This window comes from Hevea brasiliensis, chromosome 4 (genome assembly GCF_030052815.1).
Source record: "Hevea brasiliensis isolate MT/VB/25A 57/8 chromosome 4, ASM3005281v1, whole genome shotgun sequence".
NCBI lineage: Eukaryota > Viridiplantae > Streptophyta > Magnoliopsida > Malpighiales > Euphorbiaceae > Hevea > Hevea brasiliensis.
In genome coordinates, this window is record NC_079496.1 from 15134475 (window position 1) to 15157731 (window position 23257).

Consider the following 23257-nt stretch of genomic DNA (forward strand, 5'->3'; position numbering starts at 1 on the left):
AAATCATCAAGGTACCAACAACTTATGTCTTATTTCCAAAAAATGATACTGAAATTTTTGTTCTAACCAAAAGGAAAGAGCAGTCCTCTTCAATTATACAGTTTGTACAGTCAACCGTTTGATGGAGTTCCCAAAAAAATTCGTCTGCAGCAACAACAATTGCTATCCTTCTAGGAAGCAGATCAATAGAAGTCAATAATATGACCTCAGTTTGTGACCGGCAACCATGGAATTTTCTTTTCATTTATTATATTAATTAAATCCGCACTAAATGGACCCCCCACTACCAAATAAAAAAACTCGAGCTACTCTGTCTTAGCTGGGGCTTGACAAGTCCACACCTTCTTCAGCTTTGAATTTTGACTATGGCACCTAAACTGTAGATTAGAACTTTCAAAACAGGAAAGCATAAGATTAATCCATAACATAATTCCTCATAAATCAACAGATCATAAAACTCAAGAAGAAATTTGTAAAGAAAGAACAAACAGAGTTGAACCGTAAATTTGTCATCTTTTTCTGTATTTTTTTATTGTCTAATAACATTACTAATTATTACATCCAAGAAAATAATAGCAAAGTAAAAAGGGAAAAGAAATCCCAAATGCCCAAGAATGAAGAAGATTCAATAAGAAAAATCCTTCAATTCCTGTAAAAGAGCCTCCTCTACCAAAAACCGGGACTCCTCCATCAACTCAGGGCTCAATCTAAACATAAGAACACAGAACTCCATCTGATTGAGTGCGCCATCACCATCAAAATCACCTTCCTTTAACATACACCGCAAATCATCATCACTCAAATCTTGCAATCCCAATAGAGCAGAATTCCTTTTAAGACTCTCGAAGGTGATAACACCCTTTTCACTATCCATCAAAAGATTGAACCCATTGCATAACTCCCCGATTAGGCCATCGCCGCCAAGCTTGTGGGCCATAACAGGCAGGTAGTCATAAAAGTTGGATGATGGGTTCTGGTTTTGTGAAGATGCCATGGCTGTAGTTTGAGATGATATGAAAATCGAGAAAGAGAGATGTAATTGGAGAGTTGAGATGTGGGTTTTGCTGAGGATGAGAGAGTGAATCGATGGGTGCATATATAAATAAGTGGGCAGATGGATTTTCCAAGAAGGAGAGGCCATAAAAGACAACTAGGATACAGGTAAGGAGGAAAGTCAAGACCATTTTCTTGGAGCTGCAGATGGCTTCTTGGAAGGTAGTCCAGGTCATAGTTGAGGAATGTGGGAAGCAAGCTTGTGGGATTCTCTTGGATGGTTGATGAGGGATAAAATAGTCATTTCGTGGGAAAAGTTAAATTCTAGTGCACTTTTATATGGTCTTTAGGGGGTAAAATGATAATTTCAACTAGAAAAGTAGTGGCTTCCAGGGTTGCCTCCAAGTGAGGAAAGAGAATCACGAGCGGCTGAATTGTCAAAAGATAAGTAAAGAAACAAGGTTGAGAAGGTCAATGAAAGTATGGATTGAGCCATGAAGGTGTGTGGAAAATGGAAATTAATTTTAATTTCCAAGAAATTAGTTGCCTTCGGAACCGACCATTAGAAAGCCTCTGGTGACGGATTCTTATTTACATCTTATTATTTTTTCTTTTTATATTAATTTAAATAAAAATTATTTGTTTATAATTCATATGATTGCATCATTGTGATTTATTACTGGAGTTTATTATGAAAATTGTAGAATATAATAGTATCTCAGTATCAATTTTATATGTTGTGTTACTAAAAACAAATTCTTCGTGTTAGTAAAATTTATTTTATTTATTGTTTATAATTATAAATTAATTTATTTAAATATTTTATTTTGTAGCATATTATAAATCATTTGTATTAGCCATGTAATTTTGGGGAATATAATATGAGTTTTTTTTATTGTTTTTAATTATTTTTATATTTTATATATTAATTTAATTTTACAATAATTGCAGTTAATTTTATTAAATAATAAACTAATATTTAATTTATAATTTAAAAACATAGCATATAAGGTGCAGGAATACTATTAATTTATAAATAAGTCTACTCATAAGTTGGTATATGTTAAAAAAAAATTAAGTACATCTCCATAATTGGAGCTGTGCTGTTTATATTCCACTTATCTATATACACTCTATTACCATAAATATGATTTAATTTCTATATGTTATTTATCCAATATTTTAATATTTATATTTACATTTTTTTTAAGTTAAAAATTTAAAATTATAATTTCAAATATAAAAGTTTATATATGTTATATGTGTATATAATTTTAATTATTCTCATATTAATAACTTATTCAAGAATATATTTCATTTAAAATTAAAATAATTTAAATATAAACTTAACAATATATTAGAGTTGGTGAATTGTCAGTGGATTCTATCAAATATTCCAAGAATTTGTTTTGTTTTGGGTCAAAGCTGTCCTTCTCAGCCAATGGGCCATGTTTTCTCATATAGACATGGTCCAAGGGGTGGCCAAATCCCAATTCTTTACAAATTTGTAACAAGATAGACTATAGAATTTTTAGTTGTTTGCTATTTTTAGTTGTATCCATGTTTTGATTTTTTCTAGAGATTTCATGTGGCAGAAAAAGTTCAACCTTCCTAGCCTACTCCCATTTTTTTAGAGATAAAATTATATTAAAGGCTTAAAATTTAATAGAGAGTAGGGCTCCAACTCAAAAATAAAATAATACATTCCATTCGATACAAGCAATTTAGTTTAAGGAAGAAGCCCAAGCCCCAATAACCCTAGAGTTGAGAAGCTTCGACCCACGGTAGGTAACCCAATGCTAAACGTGAATAGCACCGCAACACAAGAGTACTAGGTTGTCAAACTCGCTTTTTTGTAACCTAGCTATAAGGCCGTTTAGCATTATCATTAAAATTGCGGTTGAGAATATTATTTTTTTAATATATTAATTAGATAGTATTAAAAAATATTTAAAAATTAAATTTGATCATTTTAATGATAAAAATATTAAAATAATAAAATAATTTTTTATAAATTATTTTTTTCAACAACATTTAAAATGGTATTTTTACTCAGAAAAACAGTTTCGTCCTTTAAAACTCAATGCCAAATAGGCCAATAGTGAGGGGATTGTAAAATTGTATTGTAAGGTTTTATAAATTACTCAAAGCTTGATAAAAGTTTAATTTGACTTGATTCATTTTTTTATGAAATAAAATTTGAACATAATTTTAAACTCATTTTATAAGCAAGTTTAATTCAAATTTCCTAATACTTGACTTGTTAAAATTCATAAGCTAGTTCATTTATATACTCGTGTGCTAACTTGTTTAACAGATGATCATAACCTGGCTCGTTTAAAATAAAAACCAATCTTCATTTCAAACATTACTTCTGCCAAGTTCTAATTTTGGTATTATCTTATTGCACTCATATATCGTTATTTCACATAGTGTTTAACTTCAAATTTTCAAACTATTTTGAGCAATAGCTAAAAAATTGACCTTTTTCCAATTAATTCAATCTTGAACACTTTCTTTGGGACAATAAGAATATCAAATATAGTACAATAATTTTTCAATTAGGTGGTATGGGTTGCCAACAGAGAAACCTTGCTTATTGATTCATCTGGGTTTTGAAGTGATGGTGGAATTCTCATTATTCTCAACCAGAGCAACGATATTACTTGGTATTCCAATACATCATATGACTAGAGCATAAGCTAGTTGCACAGCTCTTGGATTTAGAAAATGATCTTTTTGGAGTAAAATTTTGATTATCTTGGCAATACCTTTTTACCAAGAGTGAAGATGGGAAGAACTATTATAACAAAAAAAAGAAAAAAAAACTATTTAAGCTGTTAATTATGTTAAAATTAATAAAAAAACACTAGCTCGTCTCAAATTCGATTATATGCTAGTTAAACCTGTTCAATTAGGGTTTGGTCAAGTCACGTATCTATAAAAATCCGATTCATTACCATCCCTATATAGAAGTATTTATCATTAATGGTGAAAATTGAAAAAAATAAAAGTGAAAAAAGTGTATGACATAATCAAAATTTAAGAATTAACCAATAAATTTTTCAAAATACAATGATCAAATCATTAATTTTATTATGATAGAAAGATTATATAATAATTTTGTTATATACATCCGATCGTGGATAAGCTTGGATGATCCTTCTCAAGGAAACTTTACGGTGCAGATCGACAGCAGTGGATTACGAGTGATTCTGAAAAAGGGTATGGGCTGTAGTGGAATGGGCTTGGGTTACATGGGATGGAATCAAGCACAGCAATTAATCAGGAAAGAAAGTCAACTTACATAAATTTTCAGTGGAAAAATTCAAACATCTGAAAAACTAAAAATAGCGAATTTCATAGTTAATGGGAGCAAATGCTTTTGATTATATATTTTCTCATATACGTGAAGTTGAGATGAAAACTAGCTGACGGAATGAATTCTTTATCCTATAATAGTACATAACGTTTCAATATAAATTGCATGCAATGTCTTTAGCCAACATCAACGTCAAAATTAACATTGACATTAATCAAAGCAGCAAAATATCGTTGTTGAAGATGGCTATGATGAAGATCTCCTGGAAGCAGACAATGCTGTGTTTGGTTATGTTGCTAATCACGTTGGTAGCAAGAGAAGCAAATGCGACGGATATTGGCTATGGAGCAATGCAACGCGATACAGCTGCAGGATGCAGCCCATTGCACCCTGGGAGTTGCAAAGAGCAGGAGGTAAACCAATATTCAAGAGGCTGTGAGCTTGGTTTAAGATGTCGGGGCCAATCAGCTCCGACGAGCAAAGAAATGAGACGTTAGAAAATAGCAATGATACTTAATAATATTGCCCAATACGTGTGCTTATTGATGAAAACCTAACATGACCATCCATATCAATTAGTCTCCATTCCCATACCTATTTAGTAATATGATCTATGTATAATAAATGCATGAAAATAAGAAACTAGGGTATGATTTTATCACCTAGTACGTTTACATGAACAAGATTAATAGTCACTCTGTAAATATGTAAGATGGTACCATCATTTTTGTTTGATTGTGTACGCATTCTTTTGTAATAAATATATATAATACAGAAAATTATTAAAAATTTTAACTCCCCTCTCTCCCCCACATTATTACTATTATTATTATTATTAACACTTGTATCTTTCAAAGTAAAAAAAAAAAGAAGCAAATGACAAAAAAAACAACTTTTTTGGTGGTTGAAATTTAGTAAATTTTAATTTTTTCAATTTTTTCTAATTGAAAAATTAGTTACAGTTTTTCTGAATGCTCAAAATTAAAATATTATCATATTTACCCTAATTTAATAAATTAATTATAATTTTACTCAATTCAGCAAAACTAAATGAAATTAATATTTAACTAATATAAACAAAAAGTAATAACAATTTGGAGGACACGGAAGGATCTACCAATACGTGCTTAAGAAAAGCTTGGATGCCCTATTCTTTTGTCCAACTCTCTGAAATCACGTATTATAGGGCATGCATTTAGCAATTTCTAGTTTTTAACGCACGTAATTTAATTTTTTATATATAATTTTCTTGATTAATTATATATATATATATATATATATATATATATATATATATATATATATATATATTACAATATTATCATAGTATTATAATTATTATATTTAATTACTTTAATTAAAATTTAATTTTAATATTATTTTAATTAATTATAATTGTAACACCCTAATTTTTTGAAAAAATATTAAATATAGTTATTATTTGAATGGAAATATAATTTATAAAGTTTTAGAGAGAAAAATCTAATTTAATTTTGGACCTAAAAGTAAAGTATAGAAGTTTTAGGGAGGAAAATATGATTTTGGAGAATTTAAGGACTAAAATGACATTTGTTTTAAAAAGGGACAGTTGGCAGCCCATTCTCCAGAATTATAAAAGGAAAAAGAAGAATGAAAAAAGAATTGGGAAAGAGAAAGAAAAGGGGAAGAAAAGGAAAGAAAGAAGAAGAAAAGGAGGAGAAGAAGAAGAAGAAGAAGAAGAAGGAGGATGAGCGAAATTTTTGGAGTTCTCCGGTGAGGGTGAATGGCAAGGAGAAAAGAGAGACGGTGACTTGAAAAGCTACGAATTAAAGAGAAAAAAAGGAGAAAGAAGATGAATAGAAACAGAAAAAAAGGGTTGATCTAGATAGCAAATTTTTCATTCTTCCAGGCGAGTTTGGTAGATTTTTTACTGTTGATTTTAGGATATGTTGAAAATCTATATGTATAGAAGTTATGATTAAAATTTGGTAATTTTTTAACTGTTGAATTTGGAGAAATAAATTATTGAATCTACACTATTTGGATTGAATCTCTGAATTTTTGGACTATTGAAATTAGAGAAAAATAAATAGTTAGAGTGCTCAAAAAATTATGAAATTTGGTATGGATGATCTTTAGGATGTTGAGGCTTTTTTGTTAAAATTTTGTGAATTTTAGACTTGTGATTTGCTAGATATAAATTGTTTTGTATGAATTATTTGAGTAAGAATTATTTCTGAAAAAATTCAAAAATTGAAGGGTTGGATAGATGTTTTGATATCTCATGATGTAGAGATAATTTGATACTAAAATTTTTAATAATGTTGTATTTGGATGTCTTAACCATATGGTTAAAATTTGAAATTTATCTGACTATTAGAATATTTTATATAAATTTGAATGTACAAATTGCCAAATTTGGTATTAAGAATTGGGTTAAGTTGAATATGTTATTTTGATGGAAGTAAAATTATTTTCAAATAGCATATGGTATTTAGTAAATTTTTAAGTAATTGTGAAATATTTTAATTGAGATTTACATATGAAGTGTTGACACTAATATTTGTATGCAGGTAAAAGTTTGAAATTTGTATAAGTTGATATAATTGTTAAATTGTGGATTTGAGTTTTGTGATAGGGAGTTTAGCCCAATTTTAAGAGGGAATGCTATTGAATTTTATTAGAAATTTAATATGAAATTGAAATTTTACTGATGAGCTTGATTATAATTATATCATGATATTTTAGTAATAGCTTTTGAGATTGTGATTTTAATTGGATTGTAGAAGAATTAAGAACCAAAGCTAGAGATTAGAGATCTGGACTTAGATTAGGTTCTTGTAGACATTAGATGGGCATGTAATGTAGTTATTGTTGACTTGAGGCCTTGTGTGTTACTTTTTGCTGAGTTTTCTTGCAGGGGATAATGTCCAGTTATAGGGAAGAACCTGCCGAAATTTTGGCAAGATCTTAGGATTCAATTTTATTTCTGTAAATTAAATTAATTAATTAATTTTGTCAGTAAATTGATAGAGGTCAGTATATTTATATAGGTGATCAATGTCAGCCAGTTTTCTCATTTCTAGCCGAACCAACTGCAGTTGAGTCGACTAGTCAATGAGTTGGATCTTGATTATTTTTAATAATTTTAATATTATTTATATATTTTTGGCATGCTCATGCATTTTGTAAATATATTTACATTCTTAGTTAAATAAATTAGGAGCACTCTTATTGTTGTATATTTTTTTATTAATAATTACTTGTGTTTGCCGCCATGGGGATAATTTGGAGCTGCGTGTGTGTTATATATATAAATATACAAGGTATATGATTGATATGGGTTGGATGGGTAGTTACGGCTTGAGCTAGTCTCGCTGGAACTCAATCCTTATGAATGCAGAAAGTCGGGGTATGGTACGACTTTAAGTTAATATCGCTGGCATCCTTCTCCTTTCCAGCAGAACCAACTGCAGCTGGGTCGACTAGTCTGTGAGTTGGATCTTGATTATTTTTTATAATTTCAATATTATTTATATATTTTTGGCATGCTCATGCATTTTATAAATATATTTACATTCTTAGTTAAATAAATTAGGAGCACTCTTATTGTTGCATATTTATTTGTTGATAATGACTTGTGTTTGCTGCCATGGGGATAATTTGGAGCTCTGTGTGTGTTATATATATAAATATACATGGTATATGATTGATATGGGTTGGACGGGTTGTTATGGCTTGAGCTAGTCTGTTGGAACTCGATCCTTATGGATGCGGAAAATCGGGGTGTAGCACGACTTTAAGTTGATCTCGCTGGCATCCACACATGGATTTAAGTGAAAGTCCAGCTTGAGTTGAGCTCGCTAGTAGGTTTTGGAATAAGAGAGTTGGATAGGGGATTAGCTCCTATAGTATATATGGAAATGCTATTCTGGGGGCGTGTGTAGTTCCAAATTATCATTTTGTGCAAGAATTAGGTAATTTGCTTGATATAAGTACTTAGTGTGCATTTCATATTTAGGATTGCATTAATTTTAGATAGCTATAAAAATTATGTTTATAATTAATATCTAGCTATCTGAGTTGAACGCTCACTCCTGTTCAATTATTTTTCCCAGGTGACAGGTGGATGTTATTTTGAAGTTAACTTGCTTTCTTTCTCGTAGGGTAACAATTGATGTATTAACTGTATTTAATTTTATGATATCTACAACTCCGCAGTGACTGTATTAGTTTTCGTTATGAGGTAAATCCAACTTGTTAAACTTATCATGTACGTGGAATATTAGACTTAGGGTGAGTTGAGCTTTCCATTGTGATATTGGATATGATTGTGAGTTTTGAGGGTGAGATGAGCTCCCCAAATTATATATTTTATTGTATTACAAGTCGAGTAAATTTTCTTCCCCGTTGAATTGTCCATTTTATGGTCAGACTTTGTCTTTTTTTTTTGGTGTGTGTTGGGCACTTCATTTTGGGTTTGGTTATAATTATGTAAGCTTAACACAGGCTTCGGAAGCCTTATGTTGACCTAAGTCCTAGTGCCGATTGATATGGCCCAAACGCAAGTGCACGAGTCATTCAAAAAATATAGAAAAGTTATCGTTCCCTCGAAGAGTTATGTTCTAAATTGAATTTTTAATATAAAAGTTTACTAATATAAACTAAATTTAAACTAAAATTTAATTAAATGATGAGATTATAGATTTAATATGTATATATGCAAGTTCAGTAAAGAAATTAATTGAGTGGCAAGTATCACTAAAATTGCAAGAAATAAATGTAGCAAAACAAACTATGGCAAGAGTTAAAGTAATAAGCAATAAAACTTAATGATTAATAATGATAAAAGGGTGATTATAGAGTTTTGGGTTTCATATTTAAGCTATTTTGGGATTTTAGATTGATTATCAAAACACACGAAAATTTAGATTTCAAAGAGATTAATTCTTAAATCCTTTGAATACTTGTTCGAGTGAGACAAAGAGTGCCTTAATTAACTTAATGCTACTTTCGTGGAGTTGAAATTAATTTAAATTTTTTAATCAGTCTATTAATCCTCTTAATCCTTAGTCTATTTCTAGATCTAAATTAATTAAGTTCAATTTTTTTATTATCTATTACTGGGTTTTCTTCTTTCGATGCTTCGACCAAGGATTAAGAATAATATTTTATGGGATCCTACACTAAGCATGTCATTAGGCACACAAAAAATGGAAAAAACCTCATAATACCCATAAAATCTAGATAAATCAATTCAAATCCACAAAATATCTCAAATACTATATACCCAACTCCAGAATCTAAAAAGAACTACTTACTACTCATGTTTGATACAATGATTTTAGCAAAATAAGGAAATAAAATATGAAAAGAGAATTAAAATTGAAGAAACCTGATGAAAGAATCGTAGGAAATGGTGGAGAAGAAGAATTAGAGCTTCAGATGGAAAATAACGAGATTGGCGGCTCCTTTGTCTCCTGCTCTCTCAATCTCTCTTTCCTTTTCCTCCCCCCTTTGCAAAATGAGGTAACAATGCCTTTTTATATACCTTGACATCAACCCTAAAAATGGACTCAAATAGTATTTGGTGAGGTCATACACGCGTGACAAAATCTTACCTCTTCAGTCAATTAATGAGGAATTGCATAGCTGAAATTGTGCCCATGCTGCATCTTCTGTAGAGTTAGAACTGGACAGAATGAGTGAAGATAGGTTTGCATGGCCATGCACGTCCCTATGCATGTTTTGGTAAACTTTAGTGAGTTTCCGTGAAGGTGCATAAGCATTTGCATAGGCAATGCAGAAGGTCATGCACATTTCGGTAAGATTAGGAGATTTTCCAATCAGTTGCATAAGCTATTGCATAATCTACGCATGAGGCCATACAGATTTCGACAAGCTTAAGTTCATCCTCCGTAAAGGTGCATAAGCAATGCAGGAAGCCATGCACATTTCGGCAGAGTTGCAATACTTCTCTGGTCTCTTGCATAAGATGGTGCATAGCCAATGCACTAAGCTATGCAACTTTTGACAACTTAAGAATTTCTTTGATTTTTTGAGCACAAACTGCATAGGCTATGCAACTCCTTATGCAACTTTCGATAGTCTTCAAAAATCTTTAATTCTAGGATTCAATTTTTACACTTTTAGACTTGGAATTCACTCTCACTTGCAAAAATACCTTTTAGTCCCTTAAAACACCATTTTATCTACAAAACAAAAACAAAAACAAAATTATAAATTAATCCCAAACTTGATAATTATGTAAAATTAAGTAAATAACTAATAAAATTGACTAAAAATAACTAATAAATAGATAAAATGACAATGAAACTTAATCTAAATGACTATATGAAGTGCATATATCATCGGTCTGGCCCATGGAATCGGATCGTGATAATATAAATAAAATATTTATTAATTTAAGAATTATTATCTTTTTATTGGATTATATTTTGATTAAAGTTACGTGTTATTTTATTAACATATAATATTAACTTAATTATAAACTTAAATGTAATATAATAAAAAAATATGCAATAAGTTATAAAAATACAAATAGATGAAGATGTTTAAAAATTAAAATAAATTAATAATTAATACAAGTTAACTCATTGAATTAAATTTGTTTAGACTCTTTCATTTTACCTTTTTTTTGAAATAAGTTTGATTTGCTTATATTTTATTATTTTTTTTATAATTTAAAATAATGTTAACTTGCATAATGAGATTGCATTGTTAGTAACTTGCATAATGAGATTGCATTGCTAGATTAATATGAAAGAAAAATTATTTATAAAATTAAAAAAAAAATAATTTTTAAAATGTATTTTGTAGTCTAGTACATTATCATTATAAAAATTTTATTTTCTTACATTAATATCTTAAAATTTTATATTATCATATTGTTTAATATAAATAATTTTAAAACATATTTAATATATTTAATAAGTATTTTCATTTTATAAATTATAGATGATATTATATATGCTATAATTATAGATTAAAATATAAATATAAATTTAATATCATGTAGTTTTAATTATTTCATAATATATAATTATATAATTAATATATACTCTCAAGTTAGTGAAATTGTTTTTTTTTTCTTCCTTTTCCTTTTTTATCCTTCTCTTGTTTTTATTATTTTGAAAATTTAAAACATATTTGCTTACAATTAATACTAAGAAGAGCATAATTTCTTACATAAATATATGCAAAAATATAATTAGGTTTTCTTATAATGTTATGATTAAAATCAACAACCTAGTTAAAATTGAATAATAAAATAAAAAATAAAAAATATGTTTACGCGCATAAAGATATTAATAAATTACAATTAATCTATATTTAAATCAGGTAGACCCAAGAAAATTAAAATATCATACCATCACATGTAAAATGCACTTATTTTTATGTAAAAATGATATTATTTATCCCAAATATTATTGAATGCATCAATATTAAATGTGAAAGAAATAAAAAAATAAATATATCTTAGCCTATATAAATATCATTCAATTTGTAAGGATATCATTTAATATTGGCAATAATAGCAAAATCTTAGTTATTACATTTGCATATAGCTACCCTTATACGAATGATACCAATGACATACAAAAATCTACAAAATTTAAAAACTTACAAATAAAATTTTTCCTTTGGAAAAAAAAAAAACACACACACATAAAAATATAGTGGAGAAAAAAAATAACATTATATGTAAAAATTAATTAGGTTTGCATTTTATTGAAACAAAATAGAGTATTTAAATGTAAAAGTTCATCCGTTATTTTTTTTTAAATAGCTATAAATTTATAATAAATAAAATATTATCACTGAATAGGATTAGAATTTCATATCTACTGTATAAACAAAAACTTTTATTTAACTAAATAGTTAATTTTTAATAATAATTTTATAATTATGTTAATTAAATAGTTAATTTTTAATAGTAATTTTATAATTTAATATTATAAGTTTTCAAAATATTTAGAATAATTAAAAAATTAAATTAGTGGAAGCAAAATTTAGTGTTTACGATTGTTTATTAATTTTATTAGAATAAGCTAATTAATTTTAATGAATTAGTAACAAATAAAGAATTAAAGATATATAATTATAATATGAATATTGATAGAATTACTATTAGAATAATTTTAAAAATTTAATTTATATTAATTATAGTAATTGAAATTATTAATTATAAATTTAATGACAAATAAATCATTGCTTAAAATTATTAGTTTATATATAATAACTTATTTTTGTTTAAAGTATTCTCAGCGGATATGTCATCGCTAAAATTATTAGCAATGAATTTGTGTAGAATAATTTCTGTTATTAAAATATTAACGATAGATACATTGACATTAAAGATAATTAGAGAAGAATTAATTTGAATTAATGTTATTAATGACAAATACATACATCTATCTCTATAAATACATTTTTATTTGTACTTTCATAAATGATACAAATTATAAAGAAGGTTTTGATAGATAGATTATAAATTATTATTATTATTAACCGACTCACGTACTATAGACAATGCATTTCCATTTATTATTTCTCAATTTAAATATTATACAATACATTAAATGACTTTTTTTGATAAAACGTTAAATGCAAATTATTAATCAAGACTGAAAATTAAATTAATTTGTTACAAAATGTGTTTACGTATACTTTCATGCCAATATTTTCCTAAGGAAATAATAGAAATCCAGTTAAAATAATTTTATAGTAATATCCAAACGAGTTTCGTGATATAAACTGATACTCAGATATGATATTATTTTAATGAATCGCTTAAATTGAGCAACTGTAGATGAAATTAATCTTTTAAATTCGACATTTAATTTTTTGAGAAAATGAAATTGAGAGGGAAGGAATAATGGAGGGAGAGGATAGAGAGTGAAGAGAGAGGAGAGATTAATTTCAATAAATTAAGAAAACACAATTTAAAATATTATAAAATATATTAATGTAGAAGTCCACATTAGCAATTTATTATAAAAAATAACCGAAATTCGGTAAGAATAATTTTAGTGATATTTAAATTGAAATTTAAAAAATTTTATCATATAAATTAATGTTAAGAGACTTTATTGTAATTAGAGATGATAGGCGAAATTATTTATAGATTTAAAGCTCTAATATAATCCCAAAATTAAGTTAATAAAACACATGTAGACTTGGATTTTCATATCAGTGTTTTACTGGGAAAACAATTAGAATTTGATGAGAAGAATATTAGTAAATTTCTATTTCTTATTAATAAAATATTAGTTTTCATATTTCTAAATAATTAAACAAAATTAAAAATTTAATAAAAATTAAAAAAATTAAAAGAAGATATCAAAATATAAACCCAATTTGTCAAGATCAAAGTCAACAATTCAAATCCAACAATTCAAATCACACATCCAACAATCTATCAAAAATTTAATAACCCCAACTAAGAACACAAAAATCAATAAATAAATACAAACATGGAAAATAGAAGGGACCACAATTATCAAATCTCTACATAATCCTAACCTACAATAGAAATAAACATAGAGTACCACATCCAAACACTCCTCTCTCTAGCTCTCTCTAAGCTTAACCCTAACCCTAAATCTCCATGCCGTGACCTAAGCTCAAAGCTTAATACATCTAATCTCCATTACTGATTTGAGTAAAAAAAAAAATAGAATTAAAAAGAAAAAGGTAGAAAGAATGTTGTCTCATGGTGATTTGGGCCAACAGATGGAACACCTGATGCAGTGAAAGCCACTGACAAAATGGGAAGTGAAAACATTGTGCGAGCTAGAAAAAGTTATCCTTGTGGAGGAATGCAAAGTTTAGCCTATCAAATGCTAACCCCAACCCTAAGTCCTGCAATTTTCTTGCAGAGGAATGCAATGTGGAATTGTAAATTTTTGAATGTTTGGTTTTTTCATGGCGTTTAATTACTGTAATTGTAACTTTAATAAATGAGAAATTCTTATCTTACTCAATCCATCTTAGAATCTAGATATAAAAAATGTAGAATTCATATATTTAACAGGTGAATCTCCTTATACCTTAAAATTTATGGTGAATCAAGTTTAAATAAGAAAAATCAAATGAACAAAATTAAAATTTTTCTTGTTGAGTTTTGATTATAATTACACTTTATATCAAATGTGAAGACATAATTCAAAATTAAATTATTCGGCTGTAATAATAAATTATTGCAAATATTTAACCTTTTACATCCAATTAGCTTTAGATTCAATCTTCCACGCAGCAGAAGAGCTTTTGGGAAATGGTGCAGTTGGCAAATAGCATTGGAGTGGGTGGTTAAAGTAGGTTAAACCAAAAAATAAAAAATAGAAATCAAAATCCAGCCATTGGTAACACAGGTTAAGTTTACTTATTTGCCTTGTCAATTTTATGTGAAAGGAATTTAATACTTTGAGAACAACACATGGATGCAACCGATTCCTGACGGCAATGGCAATGGAATATATCGCTGGTTTTTCCCACATTGGCCTAAATATCGCTGTTTCTTTCATTGCTGTTTCTTTCATTATTCCTTTGATTTCACGGCAATGGGAATGCCTTGGTAATTGATTTTTCGTTTACCAGGTCTATATTTTTCAATGAGCATAGCATATGATTATAACATGTACATAAAGTCCAAGCGCATTCCAAGCCGAAATGAATTAAATTTTTATTTGATTTTTAAAATACTAATCAGATACATTCAAAATTAAGAGAAAATTTAATTCAATGAAAATTGAAAATATTTGATTAATTATCAAAAATAATTAAAGCAACCCAAAAAATATAATATATTTTATACTATTAATTAATTAATAAAAATATATTTGTAATCATTTTATTTATAAAACAATAAATATGTTTTATTATTAATAAAAAATTACAAATTAAATATTATTACTAAAATTATAAGAATAATAATTATAAATAATAAACTATTAACAATATTACAATTAACATATTAATTAATAGAAATTTGATTGTTTCAATTAGTTCGATTATCAAAGTAACAAACCGATAACCAAAAATAAAAAAATTTGAGAATTATTAATTAAAATTTGAAGTGAATTGAATATACGCTTATGAAAATAACTGAATTCATTAATTTGATTCGGTCGTAATCGAATAATACTCACCCTTGTCACCAATTAATCGAATACTACATTGTTCTTACTCTTATTGTGGCAAAAATCTACCAAATTTACACAAATATTATAAAATTGAGTTATGAAAAAGAAATACGAAAAGTTATCAATAAACTGCAAAGAAATAAAATAAACATACAAACAATAATAATTATGTAGTTCATTCTCTCAGTATAGAGCTACATTGACGGGCATATCTTCCACTATCAACAATAATAAACCATCATCCCAATTACACTTAAGATAACCAACACTACAAACTACTCATAGTAAATACATTAGTTAGTCCTCTCAGTCTCCTTTAGACGTAGCTCAATATATTTACTTCTACAACTACTATATCATAAAGAGTGTCTTTAACTATATGGGTAAGACCCTTTTCGCCGATGGACAAGAATTCCTTCCTTTTGACTTCTATGCCATTTCTCCACCTTAGGCATAAGCCTCTTTCCCTCCATGAGACTGTAATGGGTAGGAGCCCTTCATCAATCTGCAAAGTCAAATCCTCAGCAATTGGCAAAGTCCTTTTACAATAGGCGATAGTTTCACTCCATGAGCTGAAAGTCAAACAACATTTTTCACCTTTCTCTTATTTATAGTGTCAATTCCCTCAATCCTCATCTAATTAGGAGTCCACTCAATTTGGAAATAATACTATATTCCTCTATCTTATTCAGGAATACTTTTCCCACTCAAATTAGAAAAAAGTCTCTCTAAACTCTACTAGAATTTTGAGCCATAGTTGTAACAATATTCTTTTCAAAATTGTGTGAGAGTATTTTTCTTCCAACTGTCACCATAAAATTTTTACATGTTTAAACTTATTTAATAATTTTTTTTAGTAAAAAAAAACTTATTTAATAGGTTATGGTTCTTGATAATGCTAATATAAATTATTAGAAACTCTTGAGTTATATCTTATTTGAACGTTTTGTTTTTATTATAATGACTCTTGATAGTTTTGAATTGACTCAATCTGGAGCCTACGATGAGAGGAAGATACTGCAAATAGCACAGCCAACCTTATTGCACTCACTTCATCGGCTACGAAAGAGCAGCACTTATATTCTTCAAAATACTACCATCCACAGGTGCTACTAGATGGTAGTATGAACGAACATATATTTCTATATTGAAATACAGTACAATGTAGATGTGAAGTTTGCAGGGAACTTTGCTGGTGGGTGAAACTACACGTTAATGGAGTCAACAGTCTTCGGTCATCAAAGAAGAATCCGCGTGTAAAAGATGTTCTGAAATTTCTCACATTATCATTCTCGACAACTTTCCACCGTTTCAGGGATAGATAACCAATCATTTAAAGTCTTCTGTCTTCAAAAGTTTGATTCTTAAAAATAACGTTTTATAAATTTTGGTTTCGTTCGAAATTTTAATAATATATATATATATATATATATATATATATATATATATATATATATATATATATACACTTAAAATTTTACAAATGTATACAGCAAGAAAAATCAATGGATGGCTCCTTCACACTTCTTATTCTTTCCTCCATTTTGTTGCTTATTATAACAATATCCACTGCAGCTGACACCATAACTATAACTCAACCTATTAAAGATGGAGAAAGCATAGTTTCAGCTGATGAGAGCTTTAGATTAGGATTTTTTAGCCCAGGCAACTCCAAAAATCGATACTTGGGTATATGGTACAACAAAGTATCTGTCGCGACCGTAGTTTGGGTTGCTAACAGAGAGATCCCCCTCGCCGATTTATCGGGTGTTCTGAAGATTACTGAGCGAGGACTAGTACTTGTCAATCACAATGAAACCATAATTTGGTCTTCCAACTCCACGGGATCTGTGAGAAATGTTGCGCGGCTTTTGAATTCAGGAAACCTTGTAGTAAAAGAAGAGGATAACCCTGAAGATTATTTGTGGCAGAGTTTTGATTATCCATGTGATACATTCCTTCCAGGGATGAAGCTTGGATGGAATAGAGTAATAGGCCTGGATCGCTACATATCGTCATGGAAGACACCTGATGATCCTGCTCGAGGTAATTTTACGTGTGGATTTGATCCTGCTGGTTATCCTGAGATGATTGTGAGAGAGAACTCAATTGAGCGTTTTCGAGTTGGACCATGGAACGGTCTTAGGTTTAGTGGATTTCCTGCGTTAAAGCCAAACCCCCTCTACACATATGAGTTTGTTCTCAATGAAAAAGAAATATATTACCGTACACAGCTTCTTGACAACTCGCTTCATTCAAGGTTGGTGATAAATCAGAATGGCATTCTCCAGCGCTTCACTTGGATCGAGCGAACACAGAACTGGGAGCTTTATCTTACTTTCCAAATTGATAATTGTGATAGTTATGCTTTGTGTGGTGCATATGGTAGCTGCAATATTAAGGACTCTCCAGTGTGTAGTTGCTTGAAAGGATTTGTTCCAAAAGTTCCAAAAGAGTGGGACATATTCGATTGGTCAAGTGGTTGTGTTAGAAAGACTCCACTAAATTGCTCTGGAGACGGATTTCGTAAGTACTCTGCCGTGAAGTTGCCAGAGACTCATAAATCCTGGTTTGACAGGAGTATCAATCTTGAGGACTGCAGAATCATTTGCATGAAGAATTGCTCATGTACAGCCTATTCAAATTTGGATATTAGGGATGGAGGAAGCGGGTGCCTTCTGTGGTTTAATGACCTGATTGATATTAGAGGATATGATGAGAATGGTCAAGATATTTATGTAAGGATGGCTGCGTCAGAGCTAGGTATGAAGTTCTTTTGATACAAAGCTGTTAAATTATTCTTTTCTTTCATTGCCTTCACCAAATATAATTGGATTTCCTGACTCATTTTCTGTTGTAACAACAGAAAATAAGTCGGGCCTAAACCATAATTTGGTCAGCAAGAAGATTGGATATGATGTGCACAGGAGCTCCAATTTGACAATGAATTGGAGTAATTCTTTTTCTTAGTTTGCCGTTGGCCGTTCCATGTGTTAATCCTAGCTACATGGAATAGCAGGGGTATAATATAATTTCTCCAATGTATTTTGTGTATACTTGAATTCGTGTGCATGACAGCATAACTTAGCGTCCATAGCCTGTTACATCGTTTAGCATGAATAATAATTCAGAATAGCTAAACCTCCAAGCAGCAACATAATGGACTAATTTGCTTAGCATAAGACACTATTAGTTACCTCCAAGTTCTAACAGTAGCGACCAAATGCATATGAAAATTTGCTGTTTTTAAAAATGAATTTGGTAGCTGTGGTAGAGGGATCCAGTGCAATTAGGCCTTTTTCTAGAAAATGAATTGGAAAGCAAACTTATCATTGATTTCTAACTCCCAGTCTTTCTGCTTGTGACTGCTTTATGTGTAGATGATGACATGAGGATTAAGAGTAAATCCAACGTGAGGATCATTGTAAGCTGTGTGTTATCTACAGGGATTCTGTTCCTGGTGGTAGCTATAGTCTTGTGTGTTAGGAAAGCGAAACAGCAGAAAGCCGGTGCGTTTTTCACTCCTTGAAATTCTAGCTTCCAAATTATGGAAAATATTTGGGCTTGGTAATATAAGAGAATCATGAATCAGCGAATGACATTGGTAATATAGGAGAATCATGAATCAGGAATCAGGAAATGATAAGGATATAAGAGAAATGGAGATAACTTGTCTTTTTCTTTATATAAATTTTTATTCCTTCTGACTCCACTTTCCAGGAAAAGAAACTGGCAGTTTGGAAGGAAATGCAAATGACGAGGGCCAAAAAGAAGATCTAGAACTACAGCTGTTTGATTTTGGCACTATTGTTCATGCAACTAATAATTTCTCTGTCACCAATAAACTCGGAGAAGGAGGCTTTGGACCTGTTTTTAAGGTAACAAAAATTTTTTTTATGGCTTCACCAATTGATTTCGCAGCTCTTTGGATTATTGTATTTCTCCAGTATGGCTTTTTCACAAATTATTCAACCAGCAGTATTTAGCCTTATTGTGGATAAATTGTGATAGTTTAGCAGTTGTTCCAATTTCAAAGACCGAACAGGTAAGCAGAGAGGTATCAAGCACTAAACCAAAATTCTAAACCTTCATTATGAAAATCAGACTTTGCTTATTAAATGATGTGATTACTTGCAGGGAATATTGAAAGATGGACAAGAAATAGCTGTGAAGAGGCTCTCACAATATTCATCTCAAGGACTCGATGAGTTCAAGAATGAAGTAATGCATATTGCCAAACTTCAGCATAGGAATCTGGTGAAGCTTCTAGGATGCTGCATTCAATCAAAAGAGAAGATGTTAATCTATGAGTTCATGCCCAACAAAAGCTTAGATTTCTTTATTTTTGGTTTGAATCTTCCAAGACCCTACATATTCAATTATTTTATTATTGCCCAAAACATGGATAGAGCATTTCTTTTCACTATTAGGCCCGAGGCAAGTTTTAGAGGCAAGATCAATTGGCAATAAATGCATCAAGAGAAGGGAAAAGTTATAGTACCTAAAATGTCCTGGTCTATAGTTTCCTTTGAAGCCAATTTGAAATTTTCTTGAAAAGCTTCGGGCTTTCTACGCTTTCAGTGGAATACATAACAATCTGTTTTTCTAGGAAATTCATCAAATTGTTACTTATGCATTGCCTTTTCTTTCTCCTTTTCTTATGCTCTTACATATATAATAAGAAGGCTTAAAATATTTGACAGATCAAACACAGAGCACACTACTAGACTGGCCTAAGCGATACCACATTATCAATGGGATTGCTCGAGGACTCCTTTATCTTCACCAAGATTCAAGGCTAAGAATAATTCATAGAGATCTAAAAGCTGGGAACATTTTATTGGATAATGAAATGAATCCAAAAATTTCAGACTTTGGCCTTTCTAGAAGTTTTGGAGGAAGTGAAACAGAAGCCAATACAAATAAGGTGGTGGGAACATAGTAAGTACCTTCTAAAATTGTATCCCATGTACAAGTGTATTTGTATTGTAACTTAATTCTTGTATGTTTATTTAATGTTTAGTAATTTTCTGCAGTGGTTATATGTCGCCAGAGTATGCAATCGATGGCCTTTACTCTGTGAAGTCTGATGTTTTTAGCTTTGGCGTTATAGTGCTAGAGATAGTGAGCGGGAAAAGGAATAGAGGATTCAATCATACAGATCATTGTCTGAACCTTCTTGGACATGTAAGCATCACATCAATAGTTTCTTATCTCTACATGGTGAATTTGAAATAACAACTATGTTAATTGTTTAGGCTTGGAGACTACAAAAGGAAGGGAGGTCTATAGAAATGATTGATGCTTCAATGAGAAATTCGTGCAACATATCTGAAGTGCTACGGTCATTGCATGTGGGTCTACTTTGTGTGCAACAAAATCTAGCAAAAAGGCCTAGCATGTCAGCTGTTGTTGTTATGTTGGGTAGTGAAGGTGCATTACCAGAGCCCATGCAACCAGGATTCTTCACAGAAAGGGATCTCATAGAAGTGAATTCCTCTTCAAGCTATTATAACTCCAGTTCAGCTAATGATCTCACTATTACACAACTAGATGCACGATGAATATGCATCAATAGAGAGGAGCCCACACATTGCTGCTATTAAAGCTTTCTGCTACTACCTCTGTTTTGTTAAAGTGAAGTTGATGCAAGTGTTGCTGTTGAATTTCTTTTGACTGATTTTACTAATGAAAATGATGTTGCTGTGGGATGTTTAAATATTTTGTTATTCACTAGATCTTGTATTAGGTGGAATTGTTGTAAAAGAATGGTGAAGCTTATTTTGGGGGTTTAGTTTGAATGACAAACTTCCTTAATTTATAGTAGTTTGGTCAACAAACTTTGGTAATATCACGTATAAATATTTTTCAAAATGAGTAATATATAATTTTCCTCTCCACTTTCTTGTATAATTATTGATGTTATTTTTTATGTGGTTTGAATTTTTGATATATCTTCATAGACTCGAATTGTGACTTGACCCAAACGCTTTGCGCTACGACTCAATTGAGATAAAAAGTGAGATCAGTGGTAGGCTTTGAGCTCAGGAGGGTGTGGGGGCAATGCCTCTGCGGTATTGACCAATATAAATATTGTAATATTATGTTCTTTGTGGTAGAGTTGTGAAATATTTGAAAAATACACTGGGGTTAGGGTTTGAGAGTTCTAAGTGATTGCATTTTGTTCTTTCTCATCATAGTGGAGTTTTTTCTCTTGTCTTACCTACGGACGTAGACCTTACAATCAAACCACGTTAAATCCTGTGTTATTATTCTCTCTTTTCTATATTGTGTAATTGTGTGATTTTTGTGTGTACCTTAGATTTGCATACCTATTATAACAAACTGGTATCAGAGCTTTGTACGTGAAATTTAGAGTTTACAGTTGGCGTCGTCTTCAATGAAGTATGAGATGGAGAAGTTTGATAGTGGATCGAGTTAGTCTGTGGAAGATTAAAATCAAATCTTCCTTGATCTTGCAAGGTCTATGGAAGGCAATCAAGGAAAACTTTCTAAAAGAAATGAAAGAGGTGGAGAAGGCTGATATGAAGGATAGAGCCTTGAGTGCAATTTTCATGAGCGTAACTGATAATGTCCTACACGAGATTGCTAGTGAAAGCTCAGCGTTTGTGGCATAGAAGAAATTAGAGGAGCTATACTCTGCCAAATCACTAACCAACCGCTTGTATCCGAAGAAAAGGCTTTACAATATGAGAATGAGCAAAGGTACCCCCATTAAAGAACATCTGGATGAATTTAATTCAATCATTATGGACCTGAAGAATACTGATATTGATATTGATAGTGAGGATTAGGCCCTTATTATGTTATATTCTTTGCTACCCTCCTATGAGACTTTTGTTGATACTCTATTGTATGGGAAAAGCGGTATTTCACTTACTAATTCTCTAAAATCAAAGGAGTTGGAAAAGAATTTTCCAAATAATAGAGAAAGTTTTAATAAGGAAGGCTTGGTGAGCAGGGGAAGAACACATTCAAGGGAGGGCTCTTCCAGCAAGAAGAAATCTAAGGCCAGCAGGAAGAAATCTAATGCCAGATTTAAGTCAAGAATGAAAAAGGCTAACTATTTTGAGTGTGGGAGCAAGGACACTTCAGGGAAGACTATCCTAAGTTGAAAAATAAAAAGGGAAAGCAACTAAAAAGTTTTACAAATGTGGTTGACAGGTTTATTGATTCTGATGGTGATGACAGTGCTGGGGAAATTCTATCTGTGAGTTCAAATCATGGACAAAATTTTTAAATTCTTGATATTGGTGATACTTATAACATGTGTTCACACAAAAACTGGTTTGTCACTTACAAATAGATGAGTGGTAAGGTGTTTCTGGGCAATGATCATACATTACCTATGGAAGGAACTGGCAACATTAGATTAAAGATGTTTAATGATATTGTCAGAACTATAAAGTGTTGGCATGTTCCAGGACTGAAGAGGAACCTGATTTCTCTTGGGACACTTGACTCTCATGGATTCATATACCATGCAGAGTATGGAGTTCTCAAAGTGTGCAAGGGCTCTATGGTACTCATGAAGAGCAATTTGATTTCAAGATTATATTTTCTTCAGGGCAATACAATTTCAGGTGAAGCTGCAGTAGCATCCGAAAGCAATAATCAGAATCAAACTTAATTGTGGCATCTATGGCTTGGTCATATGAGTGAAAGAGGGTTATCTATATTGAGCAAGCGAGATTTATTGGACGGGTAGAAAATAGAATCTATGGACTTTTGTGAACACTGTGTGTTTGGCAAACAGACTAGAGTGAAGTTCAAAAAA

General features: G+C 30.3%; 2 protein-coding genes across 2 annotated transcripts; one reads left to right on the forward strand and one right to left on the reverse strand.

The window, feature by feature from the left end:
- Positions 1-493: 493 nt before the first annotated feature.
- Positions 494-1197, reverse strand: LOC110651534 (calcium-binding protein KRP1). Its single transcript, XM_021806901.2, has one exon. The coding sequence runs from the start codon at positions 1139-1141 to the stop codon at positions 626-628; it is 516 nt and encodes a 171-aa protein (XP_021662593.1). The 5' UTR covers positions 1142-1197; the 3' UTR covers positions 494-625.
- A 15758-nt stretch (positions 1198-16955) lies between these two features.
- On the forward strand, positions 16956-21356 carry LOC110651504 (G-type lectin S-receptor-like serine/threonine-protein kinase At4g27290). Its single transcript, XM_058145406.1, has 7 exons — positions 16956-18222; positions 18840-18968; positions 19180-19337; positions 19597-19807; positions 20163-20400; positions 20496-20646; positions 20718-21356. Exons 1-7 carry the CDS (start codon positions 16965-16967, stop codon positions 21021-21023), a joined length of 2451 nt encoding a protein of 816 aa, XP_058001389.1. The 5' UTR covers positions 16956-16964; the 3' UTR covers positions 21024-21356.
- The last annotated feature ends 1901 nt before the right edge of the window (positions 21357-23257 follow it).

Bases quoted from the DNA above. Each gene is read 5' to 3' on its own strand.
- LOC110651534 (XM_021806901.2), bottom strand. From the start codon at position 1,141: ATGGCCTCTCCTTCTTGGAAAATCCATCTGCCCACTTATTTATATATG.
- LOC110651504 (XM_058145406.1), top strand. From the start codon at position 16,965: ATGGATGGCTCCTTCACACTTCTTATTCTTTCCTCCATTTTGTTGCTT. The intron at 18,969-19,179 runs GTGCGTTTTTCA...TCCACTTTCCAG, and splicing joins AGCGAAACAGCAGAAAGCCG to GAAAAGAAACTGGCAGTTTG. The intron at 20,401-20,495 runs GTAAGTACCTTC...AATTTTCTGCAG, and splicing joins AATAAGGTGGTGGGAACATA to TGGTTATATGTCGCCAGAGT.